The sequence below is a fragment of the Pimephales promelas genome, chromosome 20 (assembly GCF_988280905.1).
Source record: "Pimephales promelas chromosome 20, fPimPro1.hap1.1, whole genome shotgun sequence".
In the NCBI taxonomy this organism is placed as follows: domain Eukaryota; kingdom Metazoa; phylum Chordata; class Actinopteri; order Cypriniformes; family Leuciscidae; genus Pimephales; species Pimephales promelas.
In genome coordinates this window covers 3,261,814-3,281,192 of record NC_142788.1, presented here as the reverse complement: position 1 = coordinate 3,281,192, position 19,379 = coordinate 3,261,814, and the positions used below count along the sequence as shown (strand labels likewise).

At 40.3% G+C, this 19,379-nt stretch overlaps 1 protein-coding gene across 1 annotated transcript in view; it reads right to left on the bottom strand.

Moving 5' to 3' along the window:
- Positions 1–16,103: 16,103 nt before the first annotated feature.
- The window catches only part of cc2d2a (coiled-coil and C2 domain containing 2A), a 57,358-nt gene continuing 54,082 nt past the window's right edge, over positions 16,104–19,379 (bottom strand). Inside the window, exons 37-38 of the mRNA XM_089124367.1 lie at positions 17,573–17,750; positions 16,104–17,098 (exon numbers count right to left, since the gene is read on the bottom strand). Of these exons, the coding sequence (XP_088980493.1) occupies positions 16,910–17,098; positions 17,573–17,750 (367 nt within the window). The 3' untranslated portion in view covers positions 16,104–16,909. The remainder of the gene's footprint in view (positions 17,099–17,572; positions 17,751–19,379) is intronic.

The window sequence follows — 19,379 nt, the reverse complement described above, 5'->3', positions numbered from 1 at the left end:
GGGAAAATGTTCCTGGGACAAATTGTTTCGGGGTAATTTCAGTGGGAATGCGGCTGCACTTGTATTGCGTTATAAATTGCTTTATGACACATTTCAGAACAAAACAAAACCTACCTTGCATTGCTTGATGCATTTGTGTATGCCGACCTACATCCCGGTACTTTCAGCACTAATAAATGAACGAACAATTGGTTTTATATTAACAAGAAAATACGACACAGATGTTTTATATCGCATTTAAGACCAGCTGATAAAGCAGTTTCTAGCATCAACCGAAAGGGAGTTTTGTTGTTATTCTCTGGCTTTCCTTCACCATCACATCAGAGGGAAAGACGGGCTTGACCTTGAATGATGACATCATCCCACTGGGAGGAATGAAACTGTGACTAATCAGCCTCTTCCTCTGCTACTTTAACCTCTCTATTCCTTCACATATCAGTGTTTCCCTCCTGACCGCACTCCTTATTCTGTCATGTCTCATCTGTTTTCCCCATCAACTGGAGGAGGTTTCTCCGGGAGCTTCTGAGGAGGAGACGTGTCTGTTATCCCCATCAGCACGGCTTCTGTCTGGCGCACAGCGTTTCAACTTTCAATCTCACAACACATCCTGTCACTAGACACTATACAAATAAGCCAAAATTCACACACCTTTGTCATAAACCCTCGTGTGGCATTACATTACTACTGCAAATATGATTAGATGGCCAAGCTCCAATCTCTTGCTTTCTGGCTTGCTTCTTGTGAAATCCCAAAACGAAATGCAAATGTGTCCCCAATCCTGAGTCCTCATATAGGACTTGTCCATGATGTGCAGCAGTCAGTACACGTTCAGAATCCCTTTAACACAAACAACATCATCTAATCGGGCCAACTAGTAATAGTTGCTCAATCCAACATTTATCCACTAATCCACAAAACCCCAGGAAAGACAGTGGTTGATGTTGGAATGAATTTGGTCAATTAAATGAAATAAGTCGCAAGTTCATCTGAGCTCTTGAATGGGACACAAAGAATAATTGTTACGTCAAATCATTGTGTTGAGAACCATACTTTTATATCGAAGATCATGCCTAATTATTATGCACATCCCACTAATTCACATTTCTGACATCAAAACCAGGGGTGTGTTTCACAAAAAAAAAAGCGGTAACACTTTACAATACGTGTGCACTATTAAGCATTAATTCATGCTTAACTAATACACAGATAATACTGAATTAATGTGTAACTAATGATTATTTAAGATATTCATTAATGATTACCACATTAGGAACTAATTAAGAGTCTAGTAAGGTTAATGTATTAGTTCATACGTGAGTTGTTATTAATTAAATATGTAATTGTGGATTAATTCCATAATAACTCATTTTTTAACTAATAGCGTTAATTAATATGTTAATTACCAGAATGAGCCAAAGCCCTGTATTTCAACTTCCAGATAATATGACAGGTACACTAATATGCATTAATACATGATTAATTACTTCATTGTTAGTGCAAATTCATGTGCAAATTACTACAATTACTAAATGACTAGTTAATAATGATGTGCCCCATCAAGTAAAGTCATAGCATAATGATACCTTTGCAAATCATTAGCTAATGATTAATTAAAGCAGACAACTGGAAGTTGAAGTGCATAGCTTTGACTAATTGTGGTAATTAGCACATTAATTTACACTATTATTTAATAAAATATGTTATTAAGGAATTAATACACAATAACACATTGAAATAACAGCAATCCATGTATTTCTTAATCTATTAATCATATTGACTCTTTATTAGTTGCTGATGCAGTTATCATTACTTAATGGTTTAGTTCTTCATTAGTTATACATTAACTCATGATTATCTGTGCATTAGTTAATGATGAATTAATGCACATTAGTGCACCCGTATTGTAAAGTGTTACCAAAAAAGCTTTGTTAGCCAACAATGATTGCAAGTTTCGTGGTTATCAACACAATTCAACAATCTGATGTTTCCCAAAAGCACAATCCCAGCAAACATTTTCAAAAAGCATATACGCACCATTTTAGAAGTGTGTGTATGTGAACCCTAGACAAGATGGAAAACATATCGAATCAGACATCTGGAAATAAGGCAAAACAAAAACAGAGAATAAACATGAAAAAATACCCCTCAAACCGTGTCCTAACTACACACGACACAATAAAATTCCAGCGACAGCAAGTGTGTGTCTGTCCACACTAGACGCGACGCGACTGTGAGACGCCACACGTCAATCAAAAATCACAGCCATTCAGAACAGCGTGTGGGCGGAGTCTCTCTGTGAAAGTGCACTGCTGGCCCGCACTCGCATTGGAAATGTGTAAGGACATAATCAAATCAAGAAATAACATTATTAAAAATCAAAACATTAACAAAATAAACTCATTGGGCTCTATCTTGCACCCGGCGCAAATGACTTTATACACTGACGCATTTATCACGTCGGTAAACTAGGAAATGAACTTGCGCTTGTGTGTCGGCGCAAACATTCCCTGGTGCTATTTTGCAGTTCCAGAAAACAATTGCGCCACTGACCAGAAAAAACCTGGTCTAAAGTCAGTGGCGCGTTGCGCGTACATTCAGATGCTATTTTAAGCGCGCATGCTTGGCCATAATACAGAGTGTGAACGACGCGCATACACTGTAGATGATTCTCTCAGCTACACAGATGCATTTTACTTTTTGCAAATGAAACCCCAGATAGCAAACTGACATTGAATCAACGTGGAAATATGACATCGAAACAACGTTGATCTGACATAGTTTTGCTCATCGAATTAACGTTGAACCAACGTCAGACGCGTCATTCTTTTAAAACTAACGGAAAATCAACTTGAAATCAACGCGTTGTTTCAACGTTATGAAAGCAAACCAATTTTCGATTTTCATTTAGCTTTGAAGAATGCCGCGTCTGACGTTGGTTCAACGTTAATTCGATGAGCAAAATCAACGTTGTTTCAATGTCATGAGAGACGTCGCTTCCACGTTGATTCAATGTCAGTTTGCTGTCTGGGACATTATTATAAAAAAAAATATATAAACATGAGGGAAATCATTGTTGTGTCCATGACGATGGGAAAAATAGGCATAAAACTTACACATTTACCCAAGTTATTATATGCATGTTTAACCGAAGCTAATTTGGGTGGGTTTGTCCCGTCCCTAATGTCCCTTTTCTTTCTTTTACGGCCCTGACGAGAACATCGATCTCCTCGGCTGTGAATCGATTGTGAAGTGCGTCTGGTAAATGCACCGTTAAAATAGAATTGCGCAATGAAACAAGCGCACCTCGTTCTTTAGGCTTTTAAAGGGAATGTGATATGACGCTTTTATTGGTTTATTTCCGTTACGCCCAAACCACACATATGAATAATGAAGCTACTCCAGACCAACCCCTGAGCTGAGGCATTTATCCCGCCGGGAAAATAGCAACAGCGCCGAGTTACTTGCGCTTTGCGTTTTGACACTTGCGTTTCAGATCGTTAAAATAGGGCCCATAGAGTAATTTTGTTATGAAGTACAGTTGTATGTTTGCATAGAATTCATTTTGAACGCTATATTACATGCTTTCAAAATCTGAGGTAAATTATCCGTTATCGCTTGTGGCACAGTGACCCAATGCCTTTTTTGAACTTCGACAATCAGTTCCTCGTCGGCCATGTTTGATGATTAAATATTCATGACACGCAGAACTTCCATCCAATGAGATCTCTGTGTGGGCGGATCAGTCAGCCGTGACGTCGCAGAAATAGGAACCGTTTCTAAATTAGAAACTTTGCGTGTCGCCATCGCGTACTGGTTAGGACAAAAACTCTGATTAACATGGAAAAGATTTTACCGCGTATCGCGTGTAGTTAGGACACGGTGTCAGATGTCATGTTTATTATAGTAATAATAAAAGTTGCTAGTTTTGGGAAACAGCCATAATTGGCTTGATAACATCTCCAACGATGCATTGTAGTTAGTAGGCAATGAGTTACTGTCTGGAAACACACACCAACACACCTTCGACCTGCCAATCTATTTGTCAGAACTCCAATTTAAGAAACACCATTGGATTCACATGTCCAAACAGACACATTTTTTTAACAGACCCCTTGCACCCTTTCTCTGTCTCTCTTCAGTGGGCTAAAGTGTGCTGTAAAACTGAAGAGAGTTTCAAATACCTCTCCCTCCCTCCAAGCTTCTGTGCATCCTCACCAGGTTTTGTGCTGCTAATCTCTGATATATCTGGTGTCAGTTACTTGTGACCTCCGGCAAGCAGTACGAAATGTGATCACATTCAGCTTGGGTTTGTGAAATGTCTTGCACTCTTTAGTGGATGCTGGGTCAGTGTGAAACTGTGAAATGACCTTTGAAAAGGTTTGACTTACCTGAAAAAGACAGATTATAACCACACACATACACACGCACATTTTTATATGAAGCTAATCCTAAAATAAAACTTAAAAAGATACACTTTTACCTTGAAGACATCAACAAAAGTTGGCAAGATTTAACTTATGACTAAAGTATAACAGTATAGGTGAGTTAATTACACACACACACACCATAAAACATGGGTTTCCATGTGAAATGACATTCCAGATATAAAAAAATATATACTGTACAAACTGTATATCCCATATCCCAAAACCTACCAACCTACCTCACAGATTTTTTTTTCTGCATTTTTACATTTTCAAAGGACATATCTTAGTATGATTTGTTACGTCAAGCTGTTTTCCTCATGGGGATCAAAACATTTCCCCAAAGAACAAGGATTTCGGATTTGCCATCTTTGGGGACATTTTGTCCCCATAAGGTAGGTTTTACCAGGACAACACATCTCCAAAAACTTCCACCATTTATCATCGTTCTCTCCTCTTTTTGCCCTGCGGCCGTGTGTGTGTCAGAATCCCCCGATGATAGAACTAGATCTTTTTAAACTGGGCGAGTGCGTCACACACACACACTCAGGGACAGGTTGTCCCACAGCCCGCCCCAGATTAGACCCGAGCTGCCGGCAGTGCTAAAGTTAGCGCTGTAATTAGCACGCAGGCTAATTAGCCCAGAGACATGCAGAGCGCACACACAAGACGACAGTGATGGGGGGCAGCGGGTGCCAGTGATACACCACCTCCTTGTGTTCGTGACAGTTAAGGTTAATTTCAACATTTACTAATACATTATTAAAATCAATCAATGTTAATATTTAATGGACCTGACTATACATGAACTGAAATTGAACAGCTGTATTTTTATTAACTAATGTTAAATTATATGTTAAATGTTAAATTAAATGTAAATTTTTTGTAACGCGTTACAAAGTAATGCATTTAAATAATACATTAAAAACTTCTATAGCGGTGAATCAGAGACGACAGCAAGTTTACTTTAATATTTCTCATTTGCTCCATATATGATAGGATTTCCACAACTTGCCAAAAGATGGGAAAAGGTTTCACTTTAGATTAGGGAACATATCCACTATTGAATAGTTGCTCATTAACATGCATATTACTAGCAAATGGACTGTTTATTAGTGCTTATAAAGCATATATTAATGCCTCATTCTGCATGACCAAATGCTGCATCCCTTAATCCTACTCCATGCTTAAACATAACCATTAGTAAGTACTATTAATAAATCAGTAAACTGTTTATTTAAAAAGGGGGGGGGGGGGGACCTCCTGGTTAACAGTGAATATGTGTTACAGTACCTTATCAAAAGTGTTTCCAAGAAAAATAATGAGAGATTGACCACAGCAATCAGGAGAGAAAAAGATCTAACAAATCCGTCAGTCCCCCAATCACCCTCGCAGCAGCATTGATTGATTTTTTGTAATATACTGTCAAGGTAATACAACAAAGTATAGCATTATAAATGTATTCAACTTTTTTAAAAATGAAAACTTGTTGCTAGATTTGTGATGTTGATAATGTCTTGGTTACTACTGTCACCTCCATTGCCTGATGGAGGGAACTAGACGTTGTGTTAATGTACTGACACTGGGTGTCACACTTGGAGAAACGGCCAATGAGAATTTAAGAGTGTAATTTACATGTGCCATTGGACATAAAGGGATAAGATAGGTGGCATGCATCCGCTCATTCAGGTTAGTGCTGAGGAGTCAAAAGTGTGTCCCGGCCCTTCAGCAGGTAGTTCAGCATTGTGGCCATCAGGGAATGGAGATTACAATAGTTACCAAGAAGTTCACCATCTGTCCAACATGACATCATGACTTATGCGTAAACATACACGCCACTTTCGAGTCAAGTGGTGTGTTATCTCTACGCATTTTGAGCTATCCGCGTGTATCCACGTGTATGCGTACGTCTACGCCATTAACGTCTGAGTGATTCCACGTGTCTGTACACGCCATCAAATGTCCGCGCGAAACGAAGCAAAATGTAGATCTACATCTGGGGAGCGATCTTTTTTTTTCTAGGATGGTAAGGGAACAGTCATAAATGCCATTAACCCCAGTGACGGGTAGGTTTAGGGACGAGGTTGAGGTAAGTCATATATTTATATATACAGTAATAACGTTAAGTCAACGGCGTTCATAAACACGCTGAAAAGCGATTATGCGTCTTGATAGCACGCCAAAAATGGAAATACGAATTGGCGTGTCATACACACGCTACTTCATGAGATCAGTCTGATCAGTGAGTCACTTTGATGTTGTGTCGCTATACTGACACTAGGGGTCCCTGTGGAAAGCATCATAACAGCTGAACTGAGTTAGGTACCATGTGCACTTACAACATCGTAACCTAACCTACCCCCAACGCAGGCCGTGTAGTCCTTCGTACCACGCAGGGACAGTACTTAAAATACAAATAGATCTTTTTTTAATACAAAATTCACAGCTTTGCAGCTCAGAAATTAGCACTGGGGAAGTGCTCTACCTATTAGGTAGGAGAAAGGACAGCATTGTGGACATCAGGTAATAGAGATTACACTAGTAACCAGGAAGTTCACCATCTAGCAGTCACATCGATGTTGTGTTCTGCTAGGTAGGAGAAAGAACACTACGGAGACCACATCCTGCCTGAGAGAGGGTTAACATGTGGAGAAAACATCACATGGACTTACCAACTGGGAAGTATAACACGTTGAAAAAAGTAGGCCCATCTGTGGTAAGCCCCTACCTGAAAAGAAAGGAGGTCTACAAAAAACAGCAACTGGAGGAAGAGCACAGCTCTGTCTGGGGGACTACACAAGTTAACAGTCAGCAAAACCGTGCTGTGGACAATACATCATATTGGATTACCATCAGGGAATCACTACATATGGAGCCCCTAGCCAAAAAGTACACAGGCTGGCCTGAAATGGACTTACTTCACGAATTCTGTGCTTGGCATTGAATTCCTGGACATCTGTTCAAGGGGAACCCCTGCCTGTAGAAAAGCAAGGGCTGAACATATACGTTGACGGATCAGTGTGATAGCCACATAATGCAGCGCCATGCCCATCTCGAGGCACAAGTCTGAAGCCAGTGCTGAAGTGATCTCATACACATTGAGCCGAGCGGCGTTATAGCCATCGACAACATGACATCATGACTTTTGCGTGAACATATACGCCACTTTCGAGTCAGGTGGCGTGTTATCTCCACGCATTTTGTGCTATCCGCGTGTATGCGTATATGTCTACGCCATTAACGTCCGCGTCATTCCGCGTGTCCGAACGCGCAGTCAAATCTCCAGTCATAAATGCCATTAACCCCAGTGACGGTTAAGTTTAGGGATGGGGTTGAGGTAAGTCATATCTTTTTTTTACCTAGGATGGTAAGGGAACAGTCATAAATGCCATTAACCCCAGTGACGGTTAGGTTTAGGGACGGGTTTGAGGTAAGTCATATATTTATATAACGTTAAGTGAACGGCGTTCATAAACACGCTGAAAGGCGATTATGCGTCTTGATAGCACGCCAAAAATGGAAATATGAATTGTCGTGTCATACACACGCTACTTCATGAGATCAGTCTGCCATCGAGGACGCCATATGTCCCAGGAGCCTCTGAAACGGTTTTAGTAGGGCCGCTGTTTTTCAACTGAATGACTTCAGGCAATCCAGCCCTGACTCGCCGTGTTCGTTTGTGAGATTCTCTGTCCTGGAGTCCAACTCGAGAAAGGAGATTCTCTGCACTGGGGAAAGCTTCCTCTTTTCCTAGTTGACCTGAAGCCCCAATCGGCTGAGGTGTCTGAGCAACAGGTCCCTGTGCACTTACAATAAATCTCAAGAATGAGCTAGGATCAGCCAGTCATCAAGATTATTGAGAATGCGGATACCCACTTTACTTAGCGGTGTCAGCGCCGCCTCTGCGACAGCCTGAAGGGGAGGACCATGTACTGGTAGGATATCCTAACGAGCTGAGGATCTGAATCAGGTGTGTTAAATAAGGGAGACATACACAATATGCAGAGCAGTGGGTCGCGAGGACTGGAGTTGAGAACCCCTGCTTAAAACCAAAGCAAAGGAACAGTCTGTATTGAGGTAAAAATCAAGATATGAAAGTACGTGTTCTTCGTACGGGCACGGGTCTTTCGGTGCAAACCAATCTAGTTGGCTGACACATGTCAAAAAGTGCATTTACATCTTAGACGGGAGCCTGTGCAGGGCCCGATTCAAAACTTGCAGGTCTAACCCACCATATTTCTTCGGTACGACGAAGCTAGGGCTGTAAAATCCCTTCTTCATCTCGGCTGGAAGGAGCTCTATTGGACCATGTAGGACCACAATTTCCACATGCTGGACAGGGGCGTCTTTGCCCGCCACCGAGGTAAAAAGGATGCTGTTGAACCTGGCCGGGTGCCTGGCGAACTGAATCACATAGACGAGTCTGACTGTTCGGATGAACCTGTCACCATTTCAGGAGGCAGTGCATCCCAACCCTGTGGCTGTGGGTGCACTGGGACATCTACCCTGCTGTGTAAACCCCAACTGTAACCGAAGTGAACCTAGAGTGATTTAGACAGGTGGCAGGGTTCTGTGACCCGGTGGAAATGCTCCTGTTGTTGCCGCCCTCAGTGCTTGCCGTGGCCGCCTTGTGCAGGACCGAGGGGGGAGCGACTCCTTCTCTGACTAAGAAAACGTCGCAACCACAACATTGCCATGGTCATGTTCTCAATATGGTGGCTTAGACCTGCAAGTTTTGAATTGGGCCCTTCACAGGCTCCCGTCTAAGATGTAAATGCACTTTTTGACATGTGTCAGCCAACTAGATTGGTTTGCACCGAAAGACCCGTATACCCGTACAAAAAACACGTACTTTCATATCTTGATTTCCTTTTGGGAGTCATCCCTAAGGATTAATAAAGATAAGTCTAAGTCTAAGTCAAAATGAGGACATTAACCATCCACAAACTCTTTCTCAGTGCGGGAACGACCCAAACCTAAAGGGTCAGAGTTTGTGGCAGTCCAATGATAAGAGAAATCGACCGCAACCAGAAAAACAGGTATCTTTTAAAAAGACTCTCTCTGTCCTTGCTTTTAGGGTTTTTTTGGGGGGGAGAAAGCTGCTGTTTTAGCTAAAGAGCTCTCTGCACTTATCCATGCCCAGGTAGAGAGACTGCTGTGATGCCCTGTTATCGCCAGCAATACTCAGCTTCTTCCCAGAGGTGAAGAACAAATCTGAGTGGATGCACACCATCTCCTTTGTTTAAAGGGAAATTCCACTCGCCAATTCTCATTGTCCTTTCCTCAAATTATCAGATGTACTTTCCCCCTTGGTAGAAGTCGCGTCCCAGGGGGGGTGGGTTGGGGGAAATCACATCACACAGGGCAGAGCGAAATGACTGAAAAGGCCACTTATGCTTTCACTATTAAAGGGGCTCATTCCTGCCGTACTCTCATTTTTGTACCTAATATTCCAGGTGTTTAAATCTGACTGATGCTTGAGTTCAAGAATGTCTTTCTCTACAGTAACTAAAATGGCCACGTTCCCACATGCTCTGTTAATGGTGTCACTCAGCCGAAACGTATCCAACAGATGAAGGGAAAAGGAGAACGAACGAATGAATCTCAAAACAAGAGCCCCGGGAAATGTGTGCGATGGTAATCAAGACCACAGCCAAAGAATGCAGAGTGGAAAAAAATCTAACAATTACGACTCTGTTGGTCAGTAGGAAACTGACTCAGGTGCAATCAGCCCTCATTCACACATTAAATAGAGCTCTTTGTGGGTTCACACACACACACACAGTATCGCGCAGTATCTCTCAAAATCAGAGTATCAAGTGAATGAATGCACCTCACACATTCTCTCTGAATCATTGCAGATTACATATAAAAGAATACAATGAGAACATATTGAGGTATCAGATAACATAGCGCTCCCTAATATGCAAAAACACACACACTCGAATGGCCTACAATAAACATGCACACTTATTCCAAATTCTCTTAAATTCTTTCCTCATTCCCAATCCCTCACAGTAATAGTAGCTCATGCCTCGTTTTTCCATGCACACATACCTGGTTGTGAATAGATGTGGTAGTAACAGATGGAGCTCCATAAATCACAGCAACAAAGAAGAGTGTGTGGCCTATAAAGCGAGCAGCACTGTGGGGAGGAGCAGAGGTCCGGTCTCCAGATCACCCAGGAGGCCACAGGCCATCACACGAGAGGACTTCTACTGTGTCCTCTTGGTCAAGGCTAGATTGGGTGAAAACGATTGCTTCAGATATCATTTGTGTCTGTGTAAGAGTGTGCACAAATATGTCTGTACATTTGCGTTTGTGCAAATGTCTATGCAAGTGTGATGGTATAAATCTGTGCATAGGTTTATGGGGTCAGGTGATTATGGTTTGAAGAGTTTGATTTGACGTATATTGAATAGACAGGTTTTGTCCTGCTCTCAAAGGGTTTGCATAATTGTGTACTATAAATGCATTCAAGTGTTGCACATGAAGCAAGTGAAGGCACAGTTAAAAGTTCAATCCAGCCATGATGAGTGACAGGGCATTTTATTGGTTTTTGTCGGCATTGTGATTGGCCAAACCCAATAATTAATATTCTTACCATGATTTTTTGTGTGTGACTATGCTAAGGTCAGTGTGATGTTCACTTCTGTGTCTGATCACGGTTGTATCAGCTGCTCTCCAGTAGCCAGAGGGGACTTTCCAAACTCAGCACAACCAAACCACTATTCTGCACTTCCTTTATCCCTCTCGTCACGGTTTGCTGTGGTCCAGCGTGACCCGACGGTAGCACTCAGCAGAGAAACTTGCTCTCTACAGTTCCTCCTCGAGCCCAGATTTAGACTCAAAGTTTCAGGCTGGACTCACACAATGCCGGCTTTCACCATCTGACTTCACGCATGACCGCAACATCTCAATGACGCCTTCGGCAGGATAATCTACAACCTCGCACACACACATAGACATCTGGTGGAATGACACTCACACACATTCATGCAAACACAGCAGCGGCATTCAAATGAAGTAATACAAAGAGCTGCAGTGCCGCATATGGCATTTAGTACTGTAGCTCACTGCTGCCCCCTTTTGGCTCTGTCAGGAATTGCTTTATCAAACGTATATATATGATAAACATGAAGTTGCCAATTTTGTTGGGTAATTTTGCAGTATGAATGGTTTTAGTGTCAGCACTTTTTTAAAAATATACTTTAAATGTGTCATTTTAGCGATTAAGGAGGTACCAATGTAATACCTAGAAATCAGAATATTAAAGAGAGACAGTTTAGACCCGGGTCAGTAAGAACCGACTAGCAACCACACAGAACACCCTTTACACTTTCCACCAGAGAGGCTCACACTGAATCTACATTAGAGCCAGACCGATATATCGGCCGATATTAGGCATTTTCCATAATATCGGTTTTGGCAGTTATAATGGCCGATAAATGTTTGTTTAAAAAAATAAAATAAAAACAGACGAAACACGCTTCAATCATCTCTCCTTGGCCTGTTATATTGAAAATGTAAATGTACAATTTGCAGTATGATGTTATCTATTGCTAAATTATGGCTCATCATAGACTAGCTAACCACAAAGCTAGCTAATGCCACTATAATCAGTGGAAGACCGCTAACGTTAACATTAATGAGCTTGGAAACCACAATGAACTTTTTCTGGCTAAATAAAGTAATGATTACTGTATTTATAACTGGCATATCTCTAGTTACAGTCCCTGTAAGTTATACAAGCGAGGAGTGAACATTTAGACATAGAGAAAAAGTATCAAACGTATCTTGTGCAGAAAAGTTAGCTTTTCTTTTACACGTGTGTAAAATACAACAATATTTAATTAAAAAAAAAAATATCGGCCGATATATCGGATTTTAAAACCCAAAAATATTTGTATCGGTATCGGCCTTCAAAAATCCTTTATCGGTCGGGCTCTAATCTACATGCGCTGAACTTCGCATTAAGAGCACATTTGACCAAGTTCAAATCCAATCCTGCAAAATTCCACCAATTTTCACCCCAAATCCGAGTGGAAAAACGAAAGAATGGCTATATTTCGGTCAGTATATCCATGTAATAACAATGGCTGTATTTTTTTGCGGTTTCATTGACGCAAATGAGATGCTGTCTATACTCCATTTGCACATTCCTAAGGGAAATAACACTATAACCATCAACAATATACTTATCTGTGTCCAAACCGACATGAAAGAGAGCAGTGCTGCTGCTCTTATATCAGAATAATGACAGCAACAGAGTTATTTCATTTTCATTCTGCAGTGTTTGATCAGACGCCAGAGAACAATGTGTCCGCGGCTCAACGGAAATGCCGTGCGATGCTTAATGATTCAAACCTCAAGTGGCGTGTTAAAGCTTACGCCGTGTCCTAACCAGATGATGCAGCAACACACTCTCTTTTCCACACCGAAGGCCCGTTCACACTGACACCGGTTGAGTTGGTGAGTGGTTATTTCATCCATCCGCGCCTTAACGCGTATGAAATTTAAAATATCCAGCCGCAACCTGACAAAACTCTGAGATTATTCTTTTATTTTACAGCTTGAACCAATGACCCCGCTTTCAGGTACCCCAGTGATCATGGCGGGAGGTCACGTGCCTTGTGTCTAATGGCCTGATCTGATACAGATGTGATCTGCGGTCATGTCCTTTAGCAGGAAAACAACAGATCTGAGCGGATAAATTAAACTCATATGATGAAGAGGAGCCATCTAGTGGTCATTGCATTATTTACTTTAATCTAGTAATAGTCACAGTGTGATTCTTGATGTCCTTTGTGGTTTCTGTTCTGGCTATTTGTGCATGTTGTTGTGCTTCAGAGTATGCCTGTGCTGTCTGAGTTTAATACAGGAAAGTGGGGCGAGAGAAAGGGGGGATTTAGAGCACATCATGAAGGCAGCACGCAGCTGATGACATTCCAGAGCGGGTCACGTCTTTAAAGAGCACTTGTCGTGAAGAATCAAAAGATTCCTTGATCTTCTGAGAGTCAAGAGTTTATTGCGCTATGAAAACAACTGCAACTTTCTCAAAATATCCTCCTCAGGAAAAAAAAAAGAACTTGTTCTAAATTTCCTAAACGTTCTGAGGTCAGACACACGAATACCTAAATGTTACTCGCTGAAGCAGGAAGGATGCATTCATTTCTAAACACCGGAATAATACATTCAAATGCTGTCAAAGCAATGCTGTTTCAGACTGTGTGTAGCACCTATCTACCCCTCTGCAGATCTGTCACTTCAGTCTGATCTCAATCATTTCATATTCCATCAAAGTTTCCTATTGCACTATTTTAAAAGCTTCCGATTTTGTTTGGTAGGTCTCCCATGACAGATCTACATGCATCACTCAGTGTTTGAAAACGGTTTGTTCGAAGATTTAGTCTCTCTCTAAACCCCGCCTTTCAACGAACTTTCTGTTGTGATTGGTCAGATGACCCAGTCTGTTGTGATTGGTCTAGACTGCTCTGATTGGTCAGATGACCCAGTCTGTTGTGATTAGTCTACTCTGCTCTGATTGGTCAGATGACCTAGTCTGTTGCAATTGGTCTACTCTGCTCTGATTGGTCAGATGGTTCAGTCTGTTGTGATTGGTCTACTCTATTATGATTGGTCAGATGGTTCAGTCTGTTGTGATTGGTCTACTCTGCTCTGATTGGTCAGATGACTCAGTCTGTTGTGATTGGTCTACTCTGCTCTGATTGGTCAGATGGCCCAGTCTGTTGTGATTGGTCTACTCTGCTCTGATTGGTCAGATGACCTAGTCTGTTGCAATTGGTCTACTCTGCTCTGATTGGTCGGATGACCCAGTCCATTGAGATTGGTCTACTCTGCTCTGATTGGTCAGGTGGCCAAGTCTGTTGCAATTGGTCTACTCTGCTCTGATTGGTCAGATGGTTCAGTCTGTTGTGATTGGTCTACTCTGCTCTGATTGGTCAGATGACTCAGTCTGTTGTGATTGGTCTACTCTGCTCTGATTGGTCAGATGGTCCAGTCTGTTGTGATTGATCTACTCTGCTCTGATTGGTCAGATGACCTAGTCTGTTGCAATTGGTCTACTCTGCTCTGATTGGTCGGATGACCCAGTTCATTGAGATTAGGGTTGGGAACCGAGAACTGGTTCTTTTCCAGAACCGGTTGTGTTTTTGAAAAAATACCGGAACCGTGCAAAATTCCTAAGTTTCGGTTCCGAAAACGGTTCTGATGCCGATGCGATATCATCATGTGGGCGAAGTGCTGGGAGTAGAAGACGCCGTCTTATTCCTAAATGACAAAAACTTCACCACTGAAGTTGCGATTTGCTCTCACACGCGCTGCATTTGTCACACACAGATATAGGCACGCTGCGCGCGCCGACCGCCGAGTCACTCTCTAGCCTACATTCAAATCTGTTTGCGCTGAGAGAGAGAGAGAGCAGTTGTCGATATGAAACTGCTTTACAATCACAGTCTCAATATTTATTTGTTTCACATATTCAAATGATTTCCGTTACAGAATTAGTGAGATTATAGTTTGAGTAAACATTGACGGTAGTGGTCAAAACAGATGCAGTCCGTATATTTTTTGTGTTCAGAATTTACAAAATATATACAATGAGCGAGTGCATCATAATGTTGTTTTTTTTCAAACCGTGTTTTTGTCTTATCTTGAATCACTACGTAAAGCCTGTAATAAGCGTTAAAACTCGGACTTCTTGTTTAGACTGGCCGGCGGATCGCAGCTGCTGCGGAGTAGCCCAATGCCTGCGTGACTCGTCATGGACATAAACAGAGAGAAGTAGCTCCGGCAACAATGTTCTTCCGCAAGACGCATGCAGTTATGTTTATTAACTGCTAGAGCGCCGATTTATCCAGTAATGAAATAAGTAAAGTCTTTATGAATCAATCATTCAAACCGTTTTAAAAAATAATCTGTTCTACACACATATGTGTGTTAAAGCATATACTATTCCTTCTGAGAGGGTATTCTTCACTGTTGGAGATACAATAAAGGAGAGGTCTAAATTATTATAGAGAATGCAGAATTTTTTAATTTCCTTTATATATATATATACCCTATATAAATATATATATATATATATATATATATATATATATAATTTTTTTTTTGCAAAGATTGCTTAATAATATTTTGAGTTTGTTTACATTACCAGTCTGTTAAACTAATTTGTCAAGTACTATAAGAAATAAACACAAAAAGGATTGTGGATTTTTCTCTTACTAATATTTTAATTGAATGGGAACCGGAACCGGAATCGTTTGGCGGAACCGGAATCAGAACCGGAACCGGAAAATTTCTCACGATTCCCAACCCTAATTGAGATTGGTCTACTCTGCTCTATTGGTCAGGTGGCCAAGTCTGTTGTGATTGGTCGACTCTGCTCTGATTGGTCAGATGGTCCAGTCTTTTGTGAATATCTACTCTGCTCTGATCGGTCTGAATAGTTTTTTATTCTGTTAGGAGACAAAAACTTTATTTGTCGTGGACTTTGATATTTAAAAATTTTCACACCCTTTTATATTTCACAAAACGCTATAAAACACACCAAAAATAAAGGTAATATTTAAAAAAAAAAAACAAGATTGGAAAAAGAGGAGCCAAACACACAGTATTATGAAGTGTCCAGGTAAAGAGTGAAGCCTCTTGCTGTAAAATTGTCATCAGGAAGTTTATAAAGTTTGATAAGCCTGAAATCAACACACTGATACTAAAAAACAAAAAAACACTCGCAAAACCCAACAAGTTCCAACCAAACTGAGCTGATAACAGCGGACAGATCTGATAGATCCGTTTCTGTCTGTCTGAGGCAGACAAATACATCAGTCACACACAGTGATAACATCTCTCTGTAGTACTAACGAGTCTCTCGAAAGATTTACAATTTCACATGGAAAGATCAGTTAAAAGCATCTGCACGGTTTTATTCTGTAGCACAAATACTGCATAATGTGCTATTTCGACACTTAATTGTGCCTCAACAATCAACTGATTCAGTTTAATAGTGTGCTTACCTCAGCTTGAACCAGTACAGTTCAAATATCTATAAATGAATAAAGTATTCAACTGTAAAGAACATATTCAGGTGATATTGTACCTCATCATCAGAAGAAAATAAAAACATTGTTTTCATGAAAGTGCAATATGGCCTAGACATGTTCCAGGTGGGTTTTGTGACATTGACCCTGAAAGAACGATACTAGGGGAAACAAGAACAAACTTAGCAGTCTAGTGTAATAAAAATGGTCTAAAATTATTTCATAAAAATCGGTCTAGTACAAGCACGAAAAATATTCTTTAAAAATGTTTCTTTAAAAATAAATAATATAACTAGTATTAGTAGCCATAGTGTTAAAACACACTGGCAGGCACAGGAGCACTACAAAATCAAAACATGTATATAAAATATGACATTGATATCAGCATATCTAGAAGTCTTTATATTACTGCTCCGCTGAGATCTAGTGTACAATGAGCAGGGAGGCGATGTAGACCCAAACGGAGAGCACGTTACCGGGGTACGGGTGCACGTGGACCGCCAGGGCAAACTCAACGTTTGGTGCTTCGGCTTTATGAACCCCTGTGCTGTGAACGGCTTCGATGATTGGCCGAATCTCTGAGAAAGGAAGGTGCAGGGGAAACCCAGATATCTGAAACAGAACAATGAACAGGTATGATTAATTAACATCTCGATGAGCACACCTGGCCCTTATACTGATCTGAGAACAGTGTTCGCCAAATGAGCCGGATATTGGGCTGCATGTCACGCTATTTGTAATGCGGGGTGTTTTAGAGAGTCGGAGATCAGGATTTCAACGTCAACATTTATTTACACAAACAAAACGAGTGTAAATCCATGCACATGACGGAGAAGTACTGACAACGACACATACGAAACTTCCACAAAGAATAACAACATGAGACACTGAACAACGAGAAGCTAACTAGCAACAGGTCAGGGTAATCAATCACTATGGCAACAACAAACCAGGGTAACTATAGAAACAAAATATACCAGGAACTAAACAGAGGACGTGAACACTGGGAACAGAAAATACACTTCAAAATAAAAGTCCAAACAGCTAAAGCAAGAAACACGAAACCAGGGAACTTTGTATTCTCACCTTGTATTCTCCCAGAAGGCTTTGCAGCTCGAGGCGATGTTCCTCCGCCACCTCTCGTCCTCCGCTCAGCTCTAATTTTGGCAGGAACTGGCGTAGCGTGGAGACGCAGTAGCGGTTCCAGCGAGTGGGGTGACGGGGTCGCCATTCCATGATCTTCTCCTTCAAAACCTTCTCTATCCTACATCACAGGAGCACAGGCGTTTACTGCACGAATATCATTTCATAACACGCCATTAAATATTTGTACCTACAGTGGATGTGAGAAGTCCCTGTTAAAACAGCTGATTATTGGGATGCACCGATATGAAAATTTTGTCCGATACGATAATTCGATAAATTTGAGAGATAACCGATATATCGGCCGATAAATCTAAATCCAAATTTTTATATAATTTTTTTTTATATAAAGTCTCACCATTAAAATCCATGTCCCAAGCACACAATTATAAGGATGTTATTTTATGTTGCCGATATGACAGACTTGTGTTGCATTAACTGTATTTTCCTAAGCGATTCCGATCATATTTCAGGCAATTTAAAACCATCATGTCGAACAGTGCACATGTGAAGTAAATAATACATTATTTATCGGCTTCAATATATCAGCCAAATTTTCTTATCGGGTGGATAACGATAACATTACAAATAAATATATATCGACCTACACCGATATGGCGGCCGATATATCGCACATCCCTAAAAAAAAAAATAAACAAAGATAAATCAAATCAGACGTTTAACATGTTTAACCCTCTGGGGTTGTTGTTCGTTTCAGAGTCACACTCGGGGTGTTCGGGTCCAAATGGACCCAAAGGATGGGATTCATATTTTAAAAAATAAATAAATAAATAAATCATGATTTTTTTTTTTTTTTACTCTTTTTTAATAATATTTTTTCTTTTCTTTTTTGGTGTTTTGAGAAAATTTCAAAAATAAAAAAAAATTATAATTAGTATTAATGCAATAATTATGACAAAATTTCCCCCCATTGAACATAATAGAAAAAAGATAAAATGTAAAGCAGTATTTCATTTTAGAGTCAATCCTAGGCCTCATAAAAGCAATTTTTGAAATGAGATGGATGCCATCTGGTGGACAAACTGAGCATTTTAAAAATGCAAAACACATGTATAATCTGAATTTTTTGGTGTGTTTGTGTATAAAAGTGTGTTTGTGTGTGTGTCTGGATGTGTCTGTTTTGCACTCTTGATGTTTTATAGATTCACCCCTTCACTGTTGTGTGCTTTTTTTCAAGATCGTGGCTGATTTGTAGATTGTACGCACAAAAAAAAACCCTCAGTATTTTTCAGCATTTTCCATGCGGGTCCATTTGGACACCCCAAATAGGGATGGGCAATGATTAATCGCATCCAAAATAAAAGTTTGTGTTTACATAATATATGTGTGTGTAGTGTGTATGATTAATTTGTATATATAAATATCCACACATGCATGTATATATTCAAGAAAAATGTGTTATTAATATATCAAATATTTATATTTATATATAATATTAATTGTGAATAAATATATATAAAATATATACATGCACATATTTCTTGAATATATACATGCATGTGTGGGTATTTATATATACAAATTAATTATACACAGTACACACACATATATTATGTAAACACAAACTTTTATTTTGGATGCGATTAATCGCGATTAATCGTTGCCCATCCCTAACCCCTAACCACTTAGACTATTCACATCCTGTCCCCAATTTTTTTGGGTGTTCAAATACCAAATATCAACAAAGTCACCAAATTTCGGAGCATTCCAAGGAAGCTTTTTTGATTTA